Here is a 25,132-nt window from a genome sequence, read left to right as displayed (position 1 = left end):
CAAAAAAGACTGCAGGGTGGCCCACAAGCCTGTTTGCTGACCCCTGATACAAATCATCCAGCATAGTATCTGGCACACAGTGGGCACTCAATACCCAACAGCCGTATAATCTTCACTTTGTTTCTCCCTATCACAGTCAACAGACACAATCTTTTATTGCTCCTGAGATTCAGTCACCATTCTATCATTTCTAACTTCCAAAATATTCAAAACTACCTATAATGATGCTGCAAAAGCTTCTGGGGGGTCTCTGCTGCCAACATCCAAACAACTGATTATCTTCCATGATGTTACTGGACTGCAGATGCTAAGGTAGACAGGAACTTCAGGACTGTTGGTTCAGCTCATACTTAAATCCCTTCTATGACCCATCTCACAAATAGCTGTCCAGCATGTCTGAATACTTCCAATGAAAGGGCAATAGTCTAAGTGTCTTTTCTCTTGTCTGGTAGCTTGGAGTTTTTCTGAAAGCTCTTTATTGTGAGTTTAAGTTCAATATGGTTCAGGGACTTCCCTGGTGGTCCAGTGGTGAAGACTCCACACTTCCACCGCACAGAGAATGGGTTCAAGCTTTGGTCCAGGAACTAAGATCCCACATGCCACGCAGTGTGGCCAAAAAAAGGAGTTCAATGTGGTTAAACTTGATAAACATATATTGAGTCCCTACTATATTCCAGAGACTACTACATGCTGGAGACACAAAGATGAATAAAATATAACCTCTACCTACAACTCTTCACTGGACTTTCTTTGCCTGTTATTCTCACTAAAACAAGACACATATCCTCTCCCCTTGTGAGTCCTCCAGTTTTCAAACTCCCAATTCCTTCAACAATCCTTTACAAATTCCCTCATCCTCCTTTACACTGCCTTCCTCTGGACATAAAATCACACAGGCCTTACAAGAAGCCCAGCTATGGCTGGATGATGGAGAACAAAGCCAACCTACAACTATGTAGATTTGGTTTAGTGTCAACAATCTAAACCTTATTTGCCTCTTGAGAACTAACCCAGCCTCATTTACTTAACTACACCTATATCCCTTTAATTCTCCAAATGGTTCTATAGAATTAGAGCTAAGTGACAGATTTTTAGATGATATGGCAACTATTAACATTTTTTCTTAAAGAAAAGGAAGATTTTAGCCTAAATAGCAATCAGGGAACCTATTTTAACTTGATCCAGTCTGATGGGTAGCAGAACTAATAATAGCATTTCTAGACTAAATTGATCCCCAAAAAAAGATTTTTAATTTAAAAAAAATTTTAAAGGTAAATATACTAAAAACTCCAATTTAAGGATTGCAATTGTTAGACCAGATGTTTAAAAAAGAAAATAAAATATAAAATATTATTTCTTATATTAAGGTTAAGCAGTGTTTTTAAAATGTGTTTATGTGATGGATCCTAAAGCAAAATGTGCTTCTTACTATGGTTCAAGGTCAGAAGTTTTTGAGAATCACTGTTCTAGACCATGCCATCTGCTGTAGAAACAGAAGAGTAATCCTTCTGTCTTACAAAAATATAGAAATTGGGTTTTAGAAAATTAAAACTTCCGTTCTTCAAAAGACACCATCAAGAAGTACAAAGACAACCTACACAAAAATAAAAAAATTACAAATCATGTATTTGAAAAGGGACTTCTATCTAGAACTATAGAATTCTTACAACTCAACAGTAAAAAGAATGGCAATGAAACATGTAAAATATCATGTAGGAAACGAGTTGCCAGTCCAGGTTTGATGCATGATGCTGGATGCTTGGGGCTGGTGCACTGAGACGGCCCAGGGGGATGGTATGGGGAGGGAGGAGGGAGGAGGGTTCGGGATGGGGAACACATGTATACCTGTGGCGGATTCATTTTGATATTTGGCAAAACTAATACAATTATGTAAAGTTTAAAAATAAAATAAAATTAGAGAGAAAAAAAAAAAAAGACAAAAAAAAAAAAAAAGAAATATTCACATCCTTAAAAAAAAAAAAAAAAAGAAAAACAGCCCAATTAAAAATGGGCAAAGGATCTAAATAGATATTTCTCAAAAAAAAGATGTATAAATGGCCAACAGGCACATGAAAAAAATGCTCAATATCATTAGTCATTAGGGAAAAGCAAATGAAAACCACACTAGATACCACTTCATATCTCTTTGCAGGGCTAAAATAAAAAAGACAATAAGAAATGCTAGAATATAAATGTGAAAAAATTAGAACCCTCATACATTGCTGGTGGAATCATAAAATGATTAGCAATTTGTCAGTTTTACAAAATGTTAGATGACTCAGCAATTCCAATTCTAGGTATACACACAAGAGAATTGAACACCTATGTCCACACACAAACTTGTACACAAATACCCAGAGCAGCATTATTTATAATAGCTATGAAGCAGAAACAACCCAAATATCCATCAACTGATAAATGGATAAATATAATGTGATATATCCATACAATGGAATATTTTTCAGCAGTAAAACAGAAAGAAGTCCTAAAATATGCTACAACATGATGAATCTTAAAAATACTATGATGGTAAGCTGAAGGAAGCTAGACCCCAGAGGCCACATATAAGATTTCATTTATATCAAATGTCCACAGTAGTCAAGTCCATAGAGGCAGAAAGTAGATTAGCGGTTGCCAGGGGCTGTGGGGGGTGCGGGACGGGGGCAGGGGGGGTTCGGGAATTGGGAGTTACCACTAATGGTTACAAGGGTTCTCTTTCAAGTGGTGAAAAAGTTCTAAAATTAGATTGTGGTGATGGTTGCACAAATAGGAATATACTAAGAACCACTGAACTGTAGACTTTAAAGGGGTAATTTTATAGGATGTGAATTGTATTTCAGTAAAGCTGCTATAAAAAATTTTTAAACTCCTTGATAGCACTCCTTTATCAAAACAGTTTAGTGGAGGCTTCAAGTTCCTTCAAGTTTTCATCACTTATTTCCAGCTAAACTTATGAATCCTTATCCCCTGCTATCCTCCCTGTAGCACCTTCCGCCTGTACCCTAAACACACAAGCCATTTTATCATTCCATGCCTTTGTACATACTATTCATGCTGCCAAGAATGTCATACTGTTTTCTCTTTCTATTGAACTCATGTATCTTTTAAGACCAAATAGTTTCCTTTAAGAAGGAAGGAAAGTTTCCTTACTCCTCCAGACAAAGTTGATCATGCCCTCTATACTATAAGTACTGGTAGATTTAAGTACTGGTTGATTTATATGCATCTGCCCTTTTAACTGGAGAAGGCAATAGCACCCCACTCCAGTACTCTTGTCTGGAAGATCCCATGGACGGAGGAGCCTGGTAGGCTGCAGTCCACAGGGTCACTAGGAGTTGGACACGACTGAGCGACTTCACTTTCACTTTTCACTTTCATGCATTGGAGAAGGAAATGGCAACCCACTCCAGCATTCTTGCCTGGAGAATCCCAGGGGCAGGGGAGCCTTGTGGGCTGCCGTCTATGGGGTCCCACAGAGTCGGACACAACAGAAGTGACTTAGCAGCAGCAGCCCTTTTAATGGGCTTCCCAGGTGGCCCTAGTGGTAAAGAACCCACCTGCCAATGCAGCGACGTAAGAGATGGGGGTTCGGTCCCTGGGTCAGAAAGATCCCCTGGATCAGGGAAGGGCAACCCACTCTAGTATTCTTGCCTAGAGAATTCCATGGACAGAGAAACCTGCCGAGTTATAGTCCACAGGGTCACAAAGAGATGGACATGACTGAAGTGACTTACACATACACAACCTGCTAAGAGATGAACTTGAGTTTATTAGACAGTTTGATATTCAGTCCTAGAACCTAATGCTTATAAGCACTTAGTAAATGTTTACTGAACAAATGAATGATAAAACATTTCCTCACTATTGACTAGAAACACTATTTTTTTCTCCAACTAGTTTAACTCGTAAAATCCATACAAATATAACTTTAGTGCTGACCTTTAGAGACCAGTAAAATGAAATAAAAAGACAAATTTGAGGCCAACCTTGAGACTTATGGAAAATTACTATAAAGTAACATTTTATAGGGGTTCATAGTTCAGATACTTATCATTGTTGACTGAAAACACTTACTGAAGTCAACACTCTTTTATTCAACATATTAAATGTGTTGTTTAACTCTGGTAACCACAGCTGTGACTTAGTTAACGATCTCAATAAATCCTACTTAAATCGGAGACAGGAAAAAATTATGCAAATGAATTCTTATCTGTTTTTCTGCCCAAGGCATATTTGATAACAGATAAAACATACTCCAAATAGTCTCTACTTAACAGTCAAGAAACCATTTGAGGTTTTATTTGGATCAAAATCAAATACAAAGAAGAGGAGAAGCCTGCTATGTTCACAAATGATTTTATTTCAGAAAGAAATTACACATTAAAAAGAAGACATAGTTAAGAGCTTACAATCATGTATGGAAGTGACTCCAAGAAAGTAAACAGTTATTAAATATATAAAGCGCATGATTTAAAAAGACAGTAATAGATAATGACAGATGGGCTTGCCTTAGGTTCACCCACAAAATAGTATCTTTTGTCTAAAAACAAACAGATATTGGTCTTTGAGACAGCTCTTTAGACATGAGTTTGTACTTCCAGTGGACTTGAAAAATCAAACCAATCACACCAGGTTCCACATAGGCTGTATCACACCCATACTCATCAAGCAGGATGGAAACCATCCATCAATTAAACCTTGCAGCTAGATAGGATGTCTTCCACTAATCTCTTGTAAACCCAGGCATCACCCTTAAGCCGCTGCCTCCTGATACCCACCACATCGGGTTTTTGAAGCTGGCACACTTCTAGTTCAAACTGCATTGTCACTTTGCCAAAATCTGACTGTGTCTGACACTTCAGTGTATAGCTGTGAAAAACAAGATAAGAAGCCAGTTAGTAGGAGAATCATGAATATTCTGTATAATACAAGAGATTTCTAAGCCTCTAGGAGGCCAGTGGGGAAAATGAACCATGATTTCATATTAAGCAATGCAGTACTGCTTATAGTTTCCAGATGACCTAGCTATGCATTAGTGATGGAGTATGACTAGTGTTTTCCCAAAAGCTGAACCAGAATCTTTAAAAAAAAAAAAAGCTGAAAAGGCTTTATCAGAATTCTCCCTTGCTCCAAAGAAAAGTGCTTTATTCATAGCTATACAAGCCATTCATGCTTAAGAAATCTTTTGGCATCCTTTATGCAACTCTTTCAATGGTATAACCTGTGAACATCAGGCCATTTCCACAATGTTCACAACAAAAGAAAGCAGAGGGAAGATGAAGAATATTTTATTTTGTGCACTTCATCAGAACTTCTGTCTTTCATATAAATTAAGCTGAAGCCACCAACCTGTTAGTAAGAAACACGTTTTTGAGGTTTTTCTAATAGTGAATGTGAAAGTCGTTCAGTTGTGTCCAACTCTTTGCAACCCCATGGACTATATAGTCCATGGAATTCTCTAGGCCAGAATACTGGAGTGGGTAGCCTTTCCCTTCTCCAGTGGGTCGAACCCAGGTCTCCCACTTTGCAGGCAGATTCTTTACCAGCTGAGCCACAAGGGAAGCCCTATTTTCTAATAGTAATAAGAGGTTATGATCATTATAACACTTTAGGGCAGAGTTATAAAATATATCGCTCTTTTTCTTACTTGTGTCCTCTGGGGCTTGATCTATTAAAAATAAGCAGTAGATACCAGAAATGCCATAAGGTATACCCTGTAGTTAAGGTTCCTGATGGGAAGATGAAGCACAGAGCAATGCAGTCACATCAAAGATAAAACGTTGATTCTTCCTCATTGGACAAAGATAGCAATGGAATATGACAGAGATTAGTGACACCATTCCACTGAAAATTCGTTACTCTGCTTTGTCACAAAGAAAGTAAAAACAGGTAAGATAAAAAGAAAAATAAGGGATCAAGGCAGACCTTTGGGTGGATTAAGGAAGTTCAAGGAACAGATTATTAGTTAATAGCCAGTTAGTGATCCGGCAGATTATATGCTAAAGGAAAAATAATTGAAAGCTTTCTCATATAGATTTGGTGAGAGGTTCTGCAACTGTGAATAAACCCCAAGCATGAAGAGCAAGTCAGGGTTAGATGTGTTCTAATGACATTTGAAGAAGAAAGCCAGGATTCACATAAGTAGTGCTTGCCAACACTTAGAGATAATGAAAAGTAAAATTACTGTTGCAAAAGATTCTTTCTTAAAATCTTCTCTCTGTTGACTGTTCCATTTAAATATTTTTGCTAATTTATTAGTGGCTCTTCTTCGTCATTGTTCAGTCACTAAGTCATGTCCAACTCTTTGCGACCTCATGGACTACAGCACACCAGGCTTCCCTGTCCGTCACTATCTTCCAGAGTTTGCTAAAATTCATGTCCATTGAGTCAGTGATGCTATCCAACTATCTCATCATCTGTTGCCCCCTTCTCCTTTTGCCTTCAATCTTTCCCAGCATTGGAGCCTTTTCCAATAGGTCAGCTCTTTGCATCAGGTAGCCGAAGTATTGGAGCTTCAGCATCAGTTCTTCCAATGAATATTCAGGGTTGATTTCCTTTAGGATTGACTGGTTTGATCTCCTTGCAGTCCAAGGGACTCTCAAGAGTCTTCTCTAGCACCACAATTCGAATACATCAATTATTTGGCACTCAGCCTTCTTTAGGGTCCAACTATCACATCTGTACATGACTACTGGAAAAACCATAGCTCTGACTATGCAGACCTCTGTTGGCAAAGTGATATCTCTGCTTTTTAATACGCTGTCTAGGTTTATCATAGCTTTCCTTCCAAGGAGCAAAGAGTCTTTTAATTTCATGGCTGCAGTCATGTCCACAGTGATTCTGGAGCTCAGGAAAATAAAATCTGTCAGTTTGCATTTTTTTTCCCCTTCTATTTGCCATGAAGTGATGGGGACTGGATGCCATGATTTTAGTATTTTGAATGCTGAGTTTTAAGTCAGTTTTTTCATTCTTCTAGTTTAGTGCTTCCATTCTTCTATTAGTGCTTTAATAATGAAATTTTAGAGAGACATAACTAAGTGGAAATGCTTAGAAATATGAACATCTTAAGTAACCAGAAGAGTTCTGGCTGTCCAAACCATGAGATCATGACCCAGGAGGTTTTGATGGCAGTTCTTTCAACAGTGGGAAAGAGATAAAGTGACATACTTTCTAAAGTACTGAAAACCAATCCTATCACATAGACATCATAAAGAGGAGTATGTGTGTATATATATATCTATATATATCTCCCTGATTTGAGGTATCTCATAAATTTAGATTAGAACTTAGAAATATTATTGTTAAGCAGAACATTAAAGAAAAATAGAAAAAGCAAAAGAAAACTGGAAGAAATTTAGATTTTTCTATTTTGAAAAGTCTAACTTTGAAAGTGGTGACAATATGGTCACTTAAAAAACTTCTAAAGCCCATATAAAACAAAAAGAATAAATTATAAACAGACACTATCATAAAAGCTTTTTTGGAAAAAATGAGATGGAAGAAATACATATTTTTAATAAGAGAAGGGACTCAACCTATATTTTCTCAAAGTTCAAAAGACATCAAGTAATGGATGAAAACATGCTTCTTACCCCTTCTGTACAAAGTCAACGTGCTTCTTTGGAAGAACAGACATTATTTCATTCAAGAGTTGATCTGGATTCACTAATCTGGTTGTAGTCACATTATAGTGAGGCTTAAAAAAGAAAAAGGAGGGGTGAGAAGTAAATCCTTACATCAATACAAAGACCATCCTACCTGATTTAGAGATCCCCAACTCCTCAATATAGTACCATTTCAAGTGGAAATATTTCAAGACAAACAGAATTTATAATCAACTCTTAGTAAGCTGGACTGAGATGGTACTGGGAGAGCCTACAGAAATCATGTTTATTAGTAATCACCTCCATATCATCATTTTTATACTTGCATCTTCCTCTCCTACCAGCTTTTTAAATAAGTAAATAAATATGAAATAATGTCTATCTCTCTGAGCTCTACCTATTTCCCTCTTCTTCCATTGTGATAAAGATTCCTGCAGTGAAAACTGTGAGAAAACAAATGCCCTAGAAAATTTCACTTGTATATAGTTGGATGTGTTTCCTTAATTCTTTCTTGATTACTTAAGGAATTTTATAGAATCCCAGGAGCTGATTCTATGACAATTCTATGAAGGAATGAATATAACAGGTTTTTCTCATTCACTCACAGCATACTTCTCAGAAATAATTTCATTCCTAATTGGTAACTATCTATCCATTCATCCAACAACTATTTATTGAAGGCTTACTAGGTCCCAGGCACTGTTTTAATAGGTCCCAGAGACAGACAAGAATCCCTGCCTTCCTAGTACTATCTATATTGTCAAACAAAATTATACTTTCTGTGTCTTTAACATTTCAGTTCTTTTTATAAATAACAAAATGCTGAGGTTGGAAACGACCCCACTACCTTACTTTTCAAATGAAGAACCTATGACCCAAAGAAGAAATACAAGTTTCTTAAGATGGGGTTTCCCAAAATGTGATAAAAAATTATAATTGGACTTATAACCTAAGTGGCACATGTATACTTTTTTGGGGGTCACACTGCATAGCATGCAGGATCTTAGTTCCCTGACAAGAGTTCAAGACTGTACCCAGTGCAGCAGAAGTATGGAGTCTGAACCACTAGACCACCAGGGAAGTCCCAGATAAATATTTTTATGTATTTGTTCCAATCTGATTTAGAAAATATAATTAGCAAAAACTAATAATATATGGTTTCCTTTTAAATAAACACAAGCTTTTAAAAAGTTAGTCATCTTGATTGTGGTGGTTTCACAAGTACATTATGCATGCCAAAGTATATGAATTGTACATTTTTAATATATGCAGATTATTGCATGTCAATTATACCTCTAAATCTATTTTAATTCTGCATCACATAATGCTCACTTTGGCAGCACATATACTACAATGCATCATATAAAGAAAGTATCAGAAAAATAACAGTGTAGATTATACACTGATATGCCGATATAAAGGTGACTGTCAAATGACTGGAGTTTAGGAACCTCAGTTTCAGGTTATAAAAGGAACAAGAGGCACAGCTGTGACAAGCTCCTCTGTCTCTTGGCTTCCAACTCAGGACTTTTTTCAACAAATTGGTCTTTTCAAGATAATAACAAACTACACACTCAAATCACAATTCAAGTGATTCCTTTTGTAAAATAAAAAAGTGATCTTATTTTATCTATTTAAAATTAAGATTTTTAAAGACTGCTTCCTAAAAGAGGGCTTAACTACATACGATTTGCTGTCTTAAAAAACTAAGGTGTTCTTCGTACCATCTTTCATCTTTGTTTTGCCCCATCTCACAGCTTGTGGGATCTTAGATCCCCAAGGGATCAAACCTACGTTCCCTGCAGTGGCAGCACTGGAGCACCAGGAAAATCCCTTTGTACCATCCTTTTAATTTTCTGTAAGTTTATAATTTTTAACTTAACAACCGGGTGGAAACATGAGGCTAATCTCCGAAAGCAAGTCCTTCAGTTATGAAAAACTTTAAACATTAGAAAGGGTTAAAGATCCAAAGTTAGATAAAGTTTCAGATGCTCGGATGTGCTAATTAGAACTGTGGTTCTGCTACACTGGGGTTAAAATGCTCAACACTGACGAAAATAATACTTGACACTGGAACACCTTATATCAATAAAGCATTTCATATGCAATGTAGCATTTCATACAGTCTTGTTTACATATCCCTACTCTGTGAAGCTGCCAGAGACATTCTCTCCAGTTTTTACAAATAAAGACATTGAGAAAGTCAGAGATAAAATGTCTTAGCCAAGCTACACTGTATGCAGCTGAGGCTACAACCCAGGCTTCTCATTCCCATCTTGTCAGTTCTCTCCTACATTCTAGAAGCACTGGGAAATACCTAGAAAGCCAATATCACAGCAGTTCCTACTGAAAAATGCATTCGAGTTCCAAACAATTTACATAGGCGAACATTTCAAGGATGTTATCCATTAGTATTTGATAACTGCTTAGCATCTCAATAATGTATATAATTGGACAAGTTTCCTTAATCTTCTTTATTTACTATTCTCCTAGAAATGACATATGATTTTCATAATCCCAGTGTCAGGGTTTGAAATACCTCACAACTGTCTCCAACTAGAGAAATCTCAGAATAAAAGGATAAAATATGCCTAATAAACAGTCATATGAAACATAAAACTCCAGTGAATTACATAAGTTCTACAAGGCAACAGACACTAACGGAGAAGTCCTATCTTCTCTCACTTTAAGATAGACCATAAATGGGATATCAGAACATTTCTCCCCCGAAGCGCCCAGCCTCCCTTCTGGGCCTGTTGCTATTCTCCTCACATTCACCACACTCAAAGTTCAAATTAACTTGCTCTGCATTCAAATATTTTGTGAGGGCCTACAAATGCACCCCTGTGTCAGGGACTCTTCTGTGTACCAGAAACAGGACAACTGAGCACAAGTTCCCACCCTTAAGACAGTTCCTCAAACATGCCCCACGCTTCCTCATCTCCATGTTGCCTCTGAGATTAATCCCCCTACCTGAACTTGAATATTTAAATTTTAGTTATTTGTCCCCCCAAAAGATAAACTATGTAATTTACCTCTGCATTAAGCCTACTGCATAGTAACATGTATACTTTAGGTGCTCAAAAAATATGTACATATTAGCTAAACAGATGAATAAGTAAATTAAAAATACTGATCAATTCATGCATTCAGTACTTTTCTTTGGAAAAAAAGAAATAGTACAATCAGCAGTCAACTTCTAAAATCCATGTTAAAGAACTTCAGTCCACCTACCTTTAGTCTTCTTGGCCCATCTTTGACAGAGCCTTTCCTTTTGCTCCTGGTAAGCACTGTGATAACCTTATCCAACCCCTTCTCAAGGCTCCCAAACACTTTGGTTCCTTTTCTTTTTGGAGTTTCCTCTACATGTACTTGGTTGAGATTGAGTTCTACTGAGCGACACCTGAGGGAAAAAAAGAGAAAAACCTCATGAGTAGGAGCTGGACTTCCACCTGTTGGCTCCTCACAGAGATGCTTTTGTCCTGCCTGATAGGTGCCAGGTATGCCCAGGCCAGGCCATCTTATTCTTCTTCAGGGAACATGAAAGCCATCTCCCACCCAAAGCAGCCATCACCTGTCCACTGAGCCAAATGCCAAAATTATTTTTTCCCCTACCTTTTTTAATGTCAAATCTGTAGAAGAGTTGAGCAAAATATATAACAACCACCCACATATCCTTCTAGATTAATACTATATTAATATTTTGTCGCATTTGCTTTATGTATATATAATAAATATATTAAAAATAAGCCATCAAAGTAACCCATCTGAAGACATCACAACCCTTTATTCTAAAACACTTCAGTACACATCAATATATCAATATTTTCCTACATAACCACAATCTCATTATGATATCAAGAAAATGAAATAATGCCATGCGTGCATGATCAATCATGTCTGACTCTTTGCTTCTGTTAGTAGACATCTGTACTCCATTGGCAGAAGTGTAGGGAAAGATGGGCCTCAGCACAGGAACCCTGGGCCTAGCCTCCCAGCCGGCTGTATTTTTTTATTTATTTATTTTCGGCCATGCTGGGTCCGCACTGCGACACGGGCTTTTCTCTGGTTGTGGCGAGCAGGGGCAACTCTCCAGTTGCAGTGCATGGTCTCCTCACTGAGGTGGCTTCTCTTGTGGGGAGCACAGGCTCTAGGACACACAGGCTTCAGTACTTGCAGTTCCCAGGATGTGGAGCACAAGTTCAATGGTTGTGGTTCACAGGCTTAGCTGCTTTGCAGCTTGTGGGATCATCCCAGATCAGGGATCAAATCCATGTCCCTTGCACCAGCAGGGGGATGCTTTACCACTGAGTCACCAAAGAAGCCCCTGCTGTATTTTAAGTTAAGGTGTCAATGCTCCTGCTGAGGAGTCCCACAACTGCCCCCTGAGGAAGTGTCAACATCTTCAGTAATGACCACAGACTATGTTTATACAGACATTCCTACAGTCCCTGACAGAATTCACACGCTGGTTTAACTTAATTGGGTTTATCATATATGAAAAAAGGAAATCTGGTTACATATACTGAAGAACAAACGAGTCTTAAAAACTGAACACTTACCGCCTCTCAGGGCTAATGACTCCTGTTAGTAACTTCTCTGTTCCTGTTGAATTTACCGGCATTTTAATTGGGGTTTCTTTCAGGAACTGGTTTCCAGCTATTAGAAAAACAACAAATACAAACCATATGTAGCTTACATGCTATAGTTTCAAAATTTTTATCAATAATGCATGTATCACCTCATTCACTGGCTCAGAAATATTGTAATCACTTGCCCAGTGATGTTAACGCTCTAATTCTTTAAAGAAATGTTTCCATGTGACTTATAATAAAAACAAAATCATTTTGCTTTACAAGTGTGACTCTGCTTTTTCTTCACTGTAAAACTGAGGCCATGCTTAAGATTTTGTTATAAATACCACATGACAAATCTAAATAGAACATATAAATAATACTTCATGATTAAGGATTCTCCTTTCTATAAATAAAAGTCAGTGTGTATTTATACCTTTAATTGATACATTACTGAGAGATGTTAATTCATAGCCCTTTCAACTCCTGTCAGGCAAAGAGAACAGTTCCCTGTGAAAGCTGACAAAAGTTATTAAAGAGGTTGTGAGCTTTAGTTATTTTTATAGTCCATATTCCAGAATTTGGGGTTTTATTCTAGCAGTGTATTTGTAACTGATAATAGTTTGTGACAAATCTGTGTTAACAATCTGGTTACTGCTAATTAACTTTTTGTTCATGATCTAAAAGTTGTATATTGCTTAGAAATATAAGATATCAAGGTTTTAAAAATAGATCAGAGGTTTTGTTTTATTTATGACTATATAGCATTACTCTCACTGGTCCCCCAGGAACAATAAAATAAGATTAATCAACAATACCTATGAAAACAGTTTTCATCTTTATGTACTGAGGGTATCTACTACCATATATAGTTACCCTTCAACAAACTCTCATTAAATGGATTAGACAGGATTCAGAAAAATAAAACTAATTCTTAGGTCAAAAAATGACTCAGAGGGACTGCCCTTTTGATCCAGTCACTAAGACTCCATGCTTCCAAAGCAGGTGGCTCCAGTTTGATCCCTGGTCAGGGAATTAGATCCCACATGCTGCAATGAGGACCCAGAGCAGCAAAATAATAAAAAATAAATATTAAAAATATGATTCAGAGCAAAAGTAAAATGCAAAGTGCTAATGGAGGCTATCAACTGGGGCTTCAGCCACTGCTTCTCTTGGCAGCCCTTATGTTTAAAGAAAAATGGCCAAAATGAGCTTCTGACCAATGTAATCTCTCACAGGGACAAGATATGTAAATTAATGACACTTTAAGATTATAAACTCCAAACTACCGATATTTTCAAAACTTTCAGAATTACATAAATTTTTTATTGAAAGTCAATAATAGAAGGGACTATTTTTAAAAATAATTAAAAAAAAAAAAAAAAAAAGCCCTGAATGGGTTGAGTTAAAGGTCCATTCTAGTTCCCTGCCCAACTCACAACTCACAAAGGACCTTGCAGGTATATTAAGAGAAATAAGAGAAGAGAAAGAGATACGATACAACAGCAGCAATTACTGAGATCCTACTATATGCAAATATTATCTCATTAACACTCATAAATAACCACAGGCTTTCACACATCACACCAAACTAGCCTCATGATTTTAGGGACAGTGTTGATTCAACTGGATAATGCTATCAACAGAACTTCCAGCAAATATTCTCACCAAGTGTTTCATAATATCTTTATGTATAAGAAGTAGACTCTAGAACTGGCTATCAGTTAGTCAGTTAGCAAACTGGAAACACAATGGCAGGATGTGGGCAGCCATTCACAAGGCAATGCTTCACAGTGTAGGTTCATTAAGATTTTAACATAACACACGAGTAGGTCACCATTGCTGGAAAGAAAACTAATAAAGTTTAGGTGTCATTTCTTTAAAGTGACAAAGACTAGATCACAGTAAATAAAATCCCTTCAGGCTCTCTCTAATTTATGCATTTCTTCATTCAACAGAAATGGCTCCCATTATATACCAGGCACTAGGCTTCCCAGGTGGCACTAATGGTAAAGAACCCGCCTGCCAATGCGGAGACATCGAAGACACAGGTTTGATCCCTGGGTCGGGAAGATCCCCTGGAGGAGGGCATGGCAACCAACTCCAGTATTCTTGCCTGGAGAATCCCATAGACAGAGGAGCCTGGAGGGCCACGGACCATGGGGTTGCAAAGAGTCAGGCAGACCGAAGCAACATGGCATGCATGCAGGCACCTAGTAGGCACAAGATACCAAGTATGGCTCCAGCTAGGTACTATGCCATGTCACAGTAAAGTAAGACAGCCTACGCTCATGACACTGTCTCATCCTGGTGAGACCTAGTACTGGAAAACTGGATTCAGTTCTAGGCACTATGTTTTAAACAGAGTGACAAAATAGAATGTGCCCAGATAAGATCAGCTATGAAAACACTGAGACATCACCCAATGAAGAGGAAATCAAGGTAAATGAGAGAGCTGTAATATAGACACAGCTCTAGGTATCCGGAAGGGCATCAGTAGTAGAACAGGCAGAACAGGATCAGACACCAGAACTGGAGCTCCAGACCAGTAAGAAGGGCTCAGCAAAGACTTGAACGGAGTCATTCTATGTGGGGGCAGAGGGGCAAGCAAGGTCTCAGGCTACATGTACAACCTTGGGCAGATCCCTTCACTCCGAGTCTCAGGTTCCTCCGTTGTGAAAACGGTAAGGGGATTAAATCAGCTATAACTTGCCTTTCACCTTTGATATTCTATGATGCTATGATTCAACTCTATAAATGTGGGAAAGAGAAAAACGTAATAACATTTGAGAAAAATCTGAAGTTGATTAATATGCTTTCATTCCAACTAATGCAAATAACATATGCTTAAAAAACAGCCTGGCTTCTCCTATAATTCCTGAGGGCAATGCTACCCATTTCTGATCTGCTATATGTTTATTTAGCACGGTAAGAAGAAGGAATTTCGAGATATTTTGCTACTGTTTAATCTAAACAGCAAATACCTTTTGAGGGTGTACTGTAATGATTTGGTGTAGTGAGTATTTCTCTTTTATACTGGTTCTTATTAACTGGAGTCTTTGGCTCAGGAAATACAAAGCACTCTTCATTCTTTACAGCAGACTTAGGAGTATATACATTTTCTTTGTTCTTTAATTTATTGGCAGATGCCCTGCATAATACTGGAGTTAATGATGTAGATTCCAGGTCATTTGATTCTGTCCAATGCTTGGCAAACTGGAAAAAAAAAAGTTACTGGATAAAGCACACTGAAGAAGAAAAGTCAATTTCTTTACAACATGCCTTAATCATTTGCAAATTACCTTGCACCATTTTTATTAAAATGAAACACTATCAAGAGGATATTATGGGTGATACCAGGAAATTTGAAAATGTATATTCAGTTCTCTTTAGTTAGTACATGTAGATCACTTTAGGCTGTTCTATTGACAGGTCATTTTCAACATGTTTCAAGCTGTATTTAATCAAACACACCCAGATTCTAGGCAATTGAGGTTGGCCACAAATAAATCCCTAAGAATTGCTTCCCATATCTAGACTGCCAGTTTGCTTCTAATATGTACCAAGAAATAAAGTTTAGTCAATGACCAGCACAAAAAAACTATGTTAAAATGTTCTAACAGAAATGTTGCATAGAAAATATGTCTTAATCCTTTTAAATTTATGGTTGAGCTTGCAAAAAAGATAGGAAAATCCTCAGAGGTCAAACGAAAAACAGGAGCATGAATGCAGAAATGTAATCAAGGCTGAAACTGTCTGCTGCCCTAAGGGCATCTACCCACTCTCTTGCATAATCTACAGCAGGAGATGAGACCTATGCAAGGTGCTAAGTTAGAGCCAAAGCTTCCAGGTAAAGCCAGGAGGGGCCAAAACGAAAATGAAAGGGTGAATAAATTTAAACCTGCCCTGTAAAGGAGTTGGCAAAAAAACCTGTCTGTCCTGGTTATGGCTCTGAAGAAGAAAAGAGAGTTTCCTTTAACAATTATTAAGTACCCACAGGACAGTCTTCACACAGGTTTGGAGCTCAAATTCATATCCCAGAAATTTCAGCCTTAGAATTTGATTTAAAATAGTTCTAGTCCTAAATGGTTGTATTCCAGGAACATGACAAAAGGAAACACAACTCCTATCTGAAAGAAAAGCTTCAATCCAGCACAACCCAAGACCTCAACCCTTAATCCAAGCCTCAAAGCATTCCCAAAGAGTTCCAAGAAAAATGAGCCTATTAAAAAAAAATCACAAATGATACAAACACCATGAGCAAAAGTCAGGAGTAAAAATAAACAAAAGGAACAGACTCAAAAAGATGTAAGATATTAAAATTATCAAGTACAGAACATAAATATGTTCATATGTTCAAAATAATAAAAAACTTAAAACATGAAAAGAAAAAAGGTAAAGCAATTTTGAAAAAGAATAAAAATCCCTAGAAATAATGCAATGATAAACATGAAAAATTCAATGGACATGTCAAACAGCAGATAGATAGAAATGAAAAAAGAACGTGAATGTGAAATAAGTCTGAAACGATCTAGAATATAGCTTAGAGAGAGAGATATGGGATACATGAGAGTTTAAAATAAATGGAAGACAAAGCTCTATGGTCTGCTGCTGCTAAGTCGCTTCAGTAGTGTCCAACTCTGTACGACCCCTTAGACGGCAGCCCACCAGGCTCCTCCATCCCTGGGATTCTCCAGGCAAGAATACTGGAGTGGGTTGCCATTTCCTTCTATGGTCTAACATATATCTATTACACGTTTCAGAGATAGAGACAATGAAAAAGCAGTAATTACTCAAGGTATTTTCTAAAATTAATTAAAGATACAAATCCTCAAATACAGGCAACACAATGAATCACAAACAAAAAGAAATCCATATCTATATTTACCAGGTTGTACAACTCTAGAAGACACTACTCACCCAGACAGTATACCTAACAACGAGACTGCAGAACGCCAAAAGCAAAGAGAAAATCCTGAAAAAAGACAGGGAAAAGACTAACTAGAAAGCAACCTAACTGACACGGATTCAGTTCAGTAGCTCAGTCGTGTCCGACTCTTTGTGACCCCACGGATTACAGTACGCCAGGCCTCCCTGTCCCTTACCAACTCCCAGAGTTTACACAAACTCATGTGATGCCATATGATGGCATGCCAGTCAGTGATGCCATCCAACCACCTCATCCTCTGTCATCCCCTTCTCCCGCTTTCAATCTCTCCTAGCATCAGGGCCTTTTCCAATGAGTCAGTTCTTCGCATCAGGTGACCAAAGTATTGGAGTTTCAGCTTGAGCATCAGTCCTTCCAATGAATATTCAGGACTGATTTCCTTTAGGATGGACTGGTTGGATCTCCTTGCAGTCCAAGGGACTCTCAAGAGACTTCTCCAACACCACAGTTCAAAAGCATCAATTCTTCGGTGCTCAGCTTTCTTTATAGTCCAACTCTCACATCCATCCATGACTACTGGAAAACCATAGCTTTGACTAGACGGACCTTTGTTGGCAAAGTAATGTCTCTGCTTTTTAATATGCTATCTAGGTTGGTCATAGCTTTTCTTCCAAGGAGCAAGCGTCTTTTAATTTCATGGCTGCAGTCACAATCTGCAGTGATTTTGGAGTCCCCAAAAATAAAGTCTGTCATTGTTTCCATTGTTTCCCCATCTATCTGCCATGAAGTGATGGGACCAGATGTCATGATCTCAGTTTTCTGAATGTTGAGTTGTAAGTCAACGTTTTCGCTCTCCTCTTTCACTTTCATCAAGAGGCTCTTTAGTTCTTCACTTTCTGCCATAAAGGTGGTGTCGTCTGCATATCTGAGGTTACTGATATTTCTCCTGGCAATCTTGATTCCAGCTTGTGCTTCATCCAGTCCAGCATTTCTCATGATGTACTCTGCATATAAGTTAAATAAGCAGGGTGACAATATACAGCCTTGACATACTCCTTTCCCTATTTGAACCAGTCTGTTGTTCCATGTCCAGTTCTAACTGTTGCTTCTTGACCTGCATACAGATTTCTCAAGAGGCAGATCAGGTGGTCTGGTATTCCAATCTCTTGAAGAATTTTCCAGTTTGTTGTGATCCACACAGTCAAAGGCTTTGGCACAGTCAATAAAGCAGAAGTAGGTGTTTTTCTGGAACTCTCTTGCTTTTTCAATGATCCAACGGATGTTAGCAATTTGATCTCTGGTTCCTCTGCCTTTTCTAAATCCAGCTTGAACATCTGGAAGTTCATGGTTCTCCAAGCCTGGCTTGGAGAATCTTGAGCATTACTTTGCTAGCGTGTGAGATGAGTGCAATTGTGCGGTAGTTTGAGTATTCTTTGTCATTGCTCTTCTTTGGAATTGGAATGAAACTGACCTTTTCCAGTTCTGTGGCCACTGCTGAGTTTTCCAAATTTGCTGGCAAATTTGCTGACATCGATTACTCAATGGTAACCACAGAAGCAAGAAGACAGTGGAGGAGAAGGAAATAGCAACCCACTCCAATATTCTTGCCTGGGAAATCCCATGGACAGAGGAGCCTGGTGGGTGACAGTTCATGGGGTTGGACATGACTTAGCAATTAAACAATTCTTCATTAATTAAAAAAAAAAAAACTATCTCTAGGAGAACAGAGGGGGAAAAAAAAAGAGAGTAGAATAATATGTTCAAAATGAAGAGTGTAAAATAACTGATAAACTAGAAATCAATATACAGAGAAACTACATTCCAAAAATGAAAGTGAAAAAAGACAATTTTAGCTAATTTAGAAAGAGTGCCATAAATTGTGACTTCCACTAAAGGAAATTTTAAAGGATACACATCAGGAAGAAAAAAAATAATTTTAGAATGAAGGATTTGAGAGATAAGAAGGATAAGTAAATGAAGGGAAATGTGAGTCAATCAAAATAAATATCAATAGCATTACATTCTAAAAATGTAATTTATGAAGTTGAAAATGTATGGAGCCAAAAAAAATTGTACTACAGTTATGCAAAATTAACTACTGGAGGAAAATGAGTGAAAAGTCCATGGGACCATAGTATCCATTGATTTTATGCCAAAACATTTTAAAACTTAAATGAAAGGGACACGAGAAAAACAACATTCACCAAGCTGACAGGAAGAAATTGAAATACTGTGTAGTCCTATAAACACAAAAGAAATTGAATCAGTAGTTGACTAGCTTCTCACAGAAAAATTCCAGGCCCAGACAGTTACATAAGCTCCATCGTACACTCAAGGAAAATATAATTAATAGCTCTTAAATACCATTTCAGGGAATAAAAAAGGCTACGTTCAAATCATTTTAAAAGACAAATTATAATCTTAATATCAATCAGATATGATTAATATAAGATGGGATGGGATGCAAGAACAGGAGAAGAAAGCCTTTCAATCTTTATTCAACATAGTTCCATAATGTTTGAATTTTTTTACAAGATGAATATACCCATGTATTACTTATGCATAACAAAACTAAAATTTTCAAAAGAAAAAAAAAGTCATTTAAGAAAGAATTGGCCAATCTCACTTAAGAACATAGAAGCAAAAATTCTAAACGAAAATTATTAGTAAACTAAACCCAGCAACATGTAAAAAAGACAGCAATACATCATGACAAACTGGGCTTATCTAAAGGATGCAAAATTGTTTTAAAATAAAATCTATTAATATAACATATACTATATTAACAAATGGAAAGAACAAAGCCAGATGATTATCTCAACAGATGAATTCTATCTAATCTTTTTTTCTGCAACTGAGATTCATAATTTTTAAGCAAACCAGGATAGATGAGAAAAGTTTCTTAGTCTGAAAAATATGGGGTGGGAGGCACAGAGAAGAGAGAGGGAAAAGGGGGATAACAAGAAAAGGGAAAGAAGAACAGAGAAAGGGAGGGTGAAGGGGAATGAAAAAGAAAAAACAAGCACCATACTTAACAGTAAAATATTAGAAGCATCATTCTACAGTTGGGAAGAACACAGAATGTCTGCTATATTGTCAGGACTACTAAGTACAGTAATAAAATGACACTAAAGGCATGAGAATTGGAAAGGAAGTAACAAAACTATCACTCACAGCTGATTTTTTATAATATGTGAAAGAATATATAAAGTATAAGAATTTAAGAGTTTATGAAAGCTGTTGAATTTAAGATCAATATACAAAAATCAATTTCATATCTATGGACCAGTATTAGACAGTAGAAAATGTGACTTTAAAACGCCTAACATTCCCAATAGCAATAAAAAATAAAAGTACTCAGGAATAAATCTAGTAAAAGATATATAAGATCTTTTGGGAGAAATTTATAAAATTTTATCAAAAGCAATTAACTAAAACCTAATAAATATAGCAAGGTACATTATGTCTACAGATGAGGGGTTTCGGAGTACAGACCTCAATTTTTTCCCAAATTGAATCTTAGAACCAATGTAATTTCAGTTTTTAAGTGTATGTAAAGTTATCAATTTATCAAAAATTTATCAAAATGACTCTAAAATGTACATGGAAACGCAAAGGAACAAGAAATAGCCAAGATATCCCTATAGACGCCTAAGATGGGAGGAAACTGGCCATCCAGATAAAAGAAATATTATAAAACGGAAGAGGTAAGACAGATGGTATTGGTGCAAATAAACCAATGAAACAAAACATTTCTCAGAAGCAGACACACATATAACAACTTGATATCTGACACAAGTGCCACTGTAGATCAGACTGGACTTTATAATGGTGCTGGCACAACTGGTTATAAGAGGAAGAGTTGATTCCCTACCTCACACCATACAAGAGAATTAATTCTCCATAGAATAAAGACTTAAATGTGAAGGAAAGAGCTTTAAAACTTGAGAAGCAATATGTGTGAATGCATTTATAACTTTTGGAGAATGATTTCTTTTAAAAGATACAAAAGTTACCAGCCATAAAGAAAAATACTGACACCTCATTAAAATTAATGACTCCTGCCATCAAAGCAAAAAGACAAGTGACAAACTCAGATAATATACCTGTACACCTGCAATACACAACCAACAAAGGGTTAGAATTAAACTTAGAATTTCCTCAATACCACAAGAGAAAAGAAACAATCCAATAGAAAAATAGGCAAAAGACACAAAAAGACATTTCATAAAACAGGAAAAAACACTGGCTGATCAACATATGAAAAGATACAAATCTAATCAAAAAAAGTACAAATTAAAACCACACTGAGATATCACTTCACATTCATCAGATTAGAAAATATTAAACACAAAAAGTAACAAGTATTGATAAGTCTGTGGAACAGGGACATTTAAATTATACCTCATTTTGTAAACAGGAGGGGAGGGGAGGAAAGGGAAAAAAAAGAGCAGTAAAGTGCTCCAAAATGAAAAGAATTCAACTTGGAAATAATTGGCTTCCTTTCATTTATATCCCAACAATCTGTTAATATTTTCAATGGTTTAGGAATTCATGAAATTTGCAAGCACAAATTAGATCTCATGTTATATAATCTAGACATTTTTTATAATTGAGATAACATATTTTACTTTAAATAATAAAAATAACCAACCTGTGGTGTTTGTGGAGTAGCCACACCTCTTGATGAAATGTCTTCACACCATTCATAGTTCATTAATCCAGTCACATAATTTTCATCACTTGTGATCATATCTTCTAGACTCAGATTCTTCGACTATTCAAAAACAGAAGAACTCAGAAAACAATGCCACCATGATTCAGTTTTTAAGGGTATATTACAGGCACAGGGCAAGGCCCTGGAAGCAGAAACAAATGAGAGACAGTATATAGAAGGAGCTCACATCCAAAACTGAAAACAAGAAGTCAAAAGTCTTTAATTCAAATTATTAGATAGGAGAATCTCTGACTCTCAAACAAGATGCCTTGGAATGTTCTTATGTTATACGGCTAAGTAGCTTATCATTATCAGATAATGACTACAACACCAGAACTCCTTTGCAAATCCACAAATAAGCTCTCTGACAAAGCAGAAAATGGAAGGGACTCTGAAATAGGGGTTTCTTGGTTGGAAGAACATACTGAGTAGTTAGCAATTTCTACTAGGAATAAATTCGCCTTATGAAACATCTCCTGGAGACAAGATATTTGGGATCCTATGCTAACAATACCAACAGAGTCGCTTATTTTCCTTCATTCTTCCTCCTCAATAAACTGTCTGTGCTCAGTTGCTCAGGCATGTCTGACTCTTTGGAACCCCATGGACTGTAGCCTGCCCGGTTCCTCTGTCCATGGCATTCCCCAGGCAAGAATAGTAAAGTGGGGATCGAACCTGCATCTTCTGCAGTGGTAGGCAGATTCTTTACCACTGAGCCATCTGGGAAGCTAAATAAACTAGGAATACACTAGATATAACCTAAATTCTAAGACTATGCAGTATAGCTGGATTTTTTATTTCCTTCAACATCTATTTAGCCTGGTCAGGCAACTGTACTTGAATTTCTTACACCCCAAAAATCCCTTCTTTTCTAATTTTCTAATTCAAGGACAAATCTTCTCATATCTAAACTATTCAGGCAGACAACACAATCCCCACCACTAGTCTTTCCACCCTCTCAACCAGGGATGACAGAGTTTTCCAGGGTGGTCAATTACCATCAACTAGAACTAGTTACATGGAGTGCTAGGCTGAGAAAAATACTAAGTCTAGGCTCAGTGGGGAGAAGCACAGTATTGTATGAATGAGGGCTACAGTAGGGAGTAAAAGCACATACATATCCCTGATTGAATAATCCTATATACAAATGGATGAATTCTGAAAATCAGTCAAGTTGGTGATTTGTCATTGTCATGGCTTGCTCAAAAATCCAGTTTCCCATTACCTATAGCATAAAGTCTAACCCTCTGATCTGGCATTTCAAGGTTCTCTACAATCTAGCTTTCAGCTACCCTTCCAGATCACCCATTCTCTCTCCCTCTCTTACTCTTCCCCCTTGAACTCTATTTTAACCAAACAAATCTAATCATTGTCAAATGAATACATCAAGCACATTTAGGAGACTGAGTTTTTGCTAATTCCATTCATCTTGCCCTAAATTCTGTGCTCCTTCTTTTCCACTTTCCTAAACTTAACAATGGATCCAGTTTGAATCACCCATAGTGATCACTCCCATGCTCCATAAAGCCCCTGCCACGCATCTCTAGTGCTTACCTGGCACCCACCATCTACTATGATGTTGTGTTATTTATACGTGTCTTGCCTTATCTTATCTGTTAGACAGCAAGCATTCTCCTTCATACAGACTGTTTTCTAAGAGCTAGCACAGGGCCTGAAAATGCTAATGATGTTGAAAATATGTGGTCTTTTTGTGGTTCTCAGATCAGATTGTATTATCATTTCACTGAAAGTGTCATCCATTGATTAATAGTTCAGAATTACTTACTTTTTTATAAAGAACACTCTAGAGAAAAAAAGAGTGATTCTATCAAGGAGGAGAATAGCAGAAAGACTATATAGCTTGCTTCAAGCCTTAGTGAGTTGCATAAAGATCAGGGAGAAAAAAAAAATTTGATTTCTACTTCATTTCTTGTCATTAAAAACTCTCTTTATTGGCTATAAAAATTGACTCAATAATATAAATGCCCAAATAATTAAATTATTGGGTAAATGCTCATTAGATGGAAGATTAAATACCTTCCCAGATCATTTTTACTTAGATACTCGACTCATATAAGCACATCAATTGAGACCAGGCCAATCCAGATATAAGAAAATCTAATGGCTCAGGAAAATGTCTAAGAGCTTTTAACTAGGCTATCATAAACTCAAAAACTTAGGGAGTTCCCAGGCAGTCCAGTGTGGTTAGGATTCTGTACTTTCACTGCTGAGGGCCTGGGTTCAATCCCTGGTCAGGGAGCTAGGATCCCACATGCCACACAGTATAGCCAAAAAATTAAAAATAAATAAAATTAAGCTGAGGTTTATTCTAAGTATGGAGGTATCTAACATCTCTCTGAAATTACTTTGATCAGAACCAAAGTTTATGTTTTTGCATCCTCCTGAACCCAAAGGTACCAACTTGAGTATCAGACTTTAAAGAGTTTGCTCTGTGAGCAGGATGAGGGATGGGATGATTCATGGAGTCAGCAGGTAAAAGATCTGCCTGGGCATGGGATATTCACCAACCCAGTATAACTCTGAGAACAGACTAGAAAAACAGCTCACCCTTTGCTGTCCACCTGAAACTGTCACAACACTGTAAATAGCCTATACTCCAATACAAAACTAAAAATTCTTTAAAAAGAAAAACAGCCCAGCAGTAAGATTATCTCACTTCAGAGATTTCTTCACACAACAGCCCCTTATACTAACACTTTCAGTTTTTAATTTGCTCAAAAGACCAACTAGGGAGAGAAGGGAGACAAGTTAGGCCTCTCAGGGACAAAAGAACCACTATACGTACAGTACATGATTGACAAGTGCCAAAAAAGAGGTCTACATGAATTGTTAAAGGAATTGCCGGGGGTGGGGATATGGGTGGATTCAACAAAAGATTATGAAAGGGGTAGCATTTGAAGATTTTTAAAACACAGCTTTGAGACCTAAAGAAAAAAATATCTGGGACGTAGGAGGGAGATTCGAGAGGGAGGGGACATAGGTATACTTACGGCTGACTCACATTGTTGTATGGCAGAAACCAACACAACATTGTAAGGCAATTATCATCCAATTAAAAAAAAAAAATCACTGCACTCACATAATCATTTGGGCTATACTGGATTCCAGGCTTCCCAGGTGGCACAGTGGTAAAGAATTCGCCTGCCAATGCAGGAGATGCAAGAGATGCAGGTTCAATCCCGGGGAGAAGAAGATCCCCTGGAAGAGGCAATGGCAACCCACTCCAGTATTCTCGCCCGGGAAATCCCATGGACAAAGGAGCCTGGCGGGCTACAGTCTATAGGGTCTCAAAGACTCAAACGCAACTGAGAGGCTGAGCAAACATCCT

General features: G+C 37.2%; 1 protein-coding gene across 1 annotated transcript in view; it reads right to left on the bottom strand.

Annotated features, from left to right (window-relative positions):
• Positions 1-4,340: 4,340 nt before the first annotated feature.
• Positions 4,341-25,132, bottom strand: part of MELK (maternal embryonic leucine zipper kinase) — a 73,096-nt gene continuing 52,304 nt past the window's right edge. The window contains exons 13-18 of the mRNA XM_027549669.1: positions 21,721-21,843; positions 15,163-15,394; positions 12,167-12,263; positions 10,839-11,007; positions 7,593-7,696; positions 4,341-4,869 (exon numbers count right to left, since the gene is read on the bottom strand). Of these exons, the coding sequence (XP_027405470.1) occupies positions 4,692-4,869; positions 7,593-7,696; positions 10,839-11,007; positions 12,167-12,263; positions 15,163-15,394; positions 21,721-21,843 (903 nt within the window). The 3' untranslated portion in view covers positions 4,341-4,691. The remainder of the gene's footprint in view (positions 4,870-7,592; positions 7,697-10,838; positions 11,008-12,166; positions 12,264-15,162; positions 15,395-21,720; positions 21,844-25,132) is intronic.

Source organism: Bos indicus x Bos taurus, chromosome 8, assembly GCF_003369695.1.
Source record: "Bos indicus x Bos taurus breed Angus x Brahman F1 hybrid chromosome 8, Bos_hybrid_MaternalHap_v2.0, whole genome shotgun sequence".
Lineage (NCBI taxonomy): Eukaryota > Metazoa > Chordata > Mammalia > Artiodactyla > Bovidae > Bos > Bos indicus x Bos taurus.
This window is presented reverse-complemented; position numbering and strand designations above follow the sequence as displayed.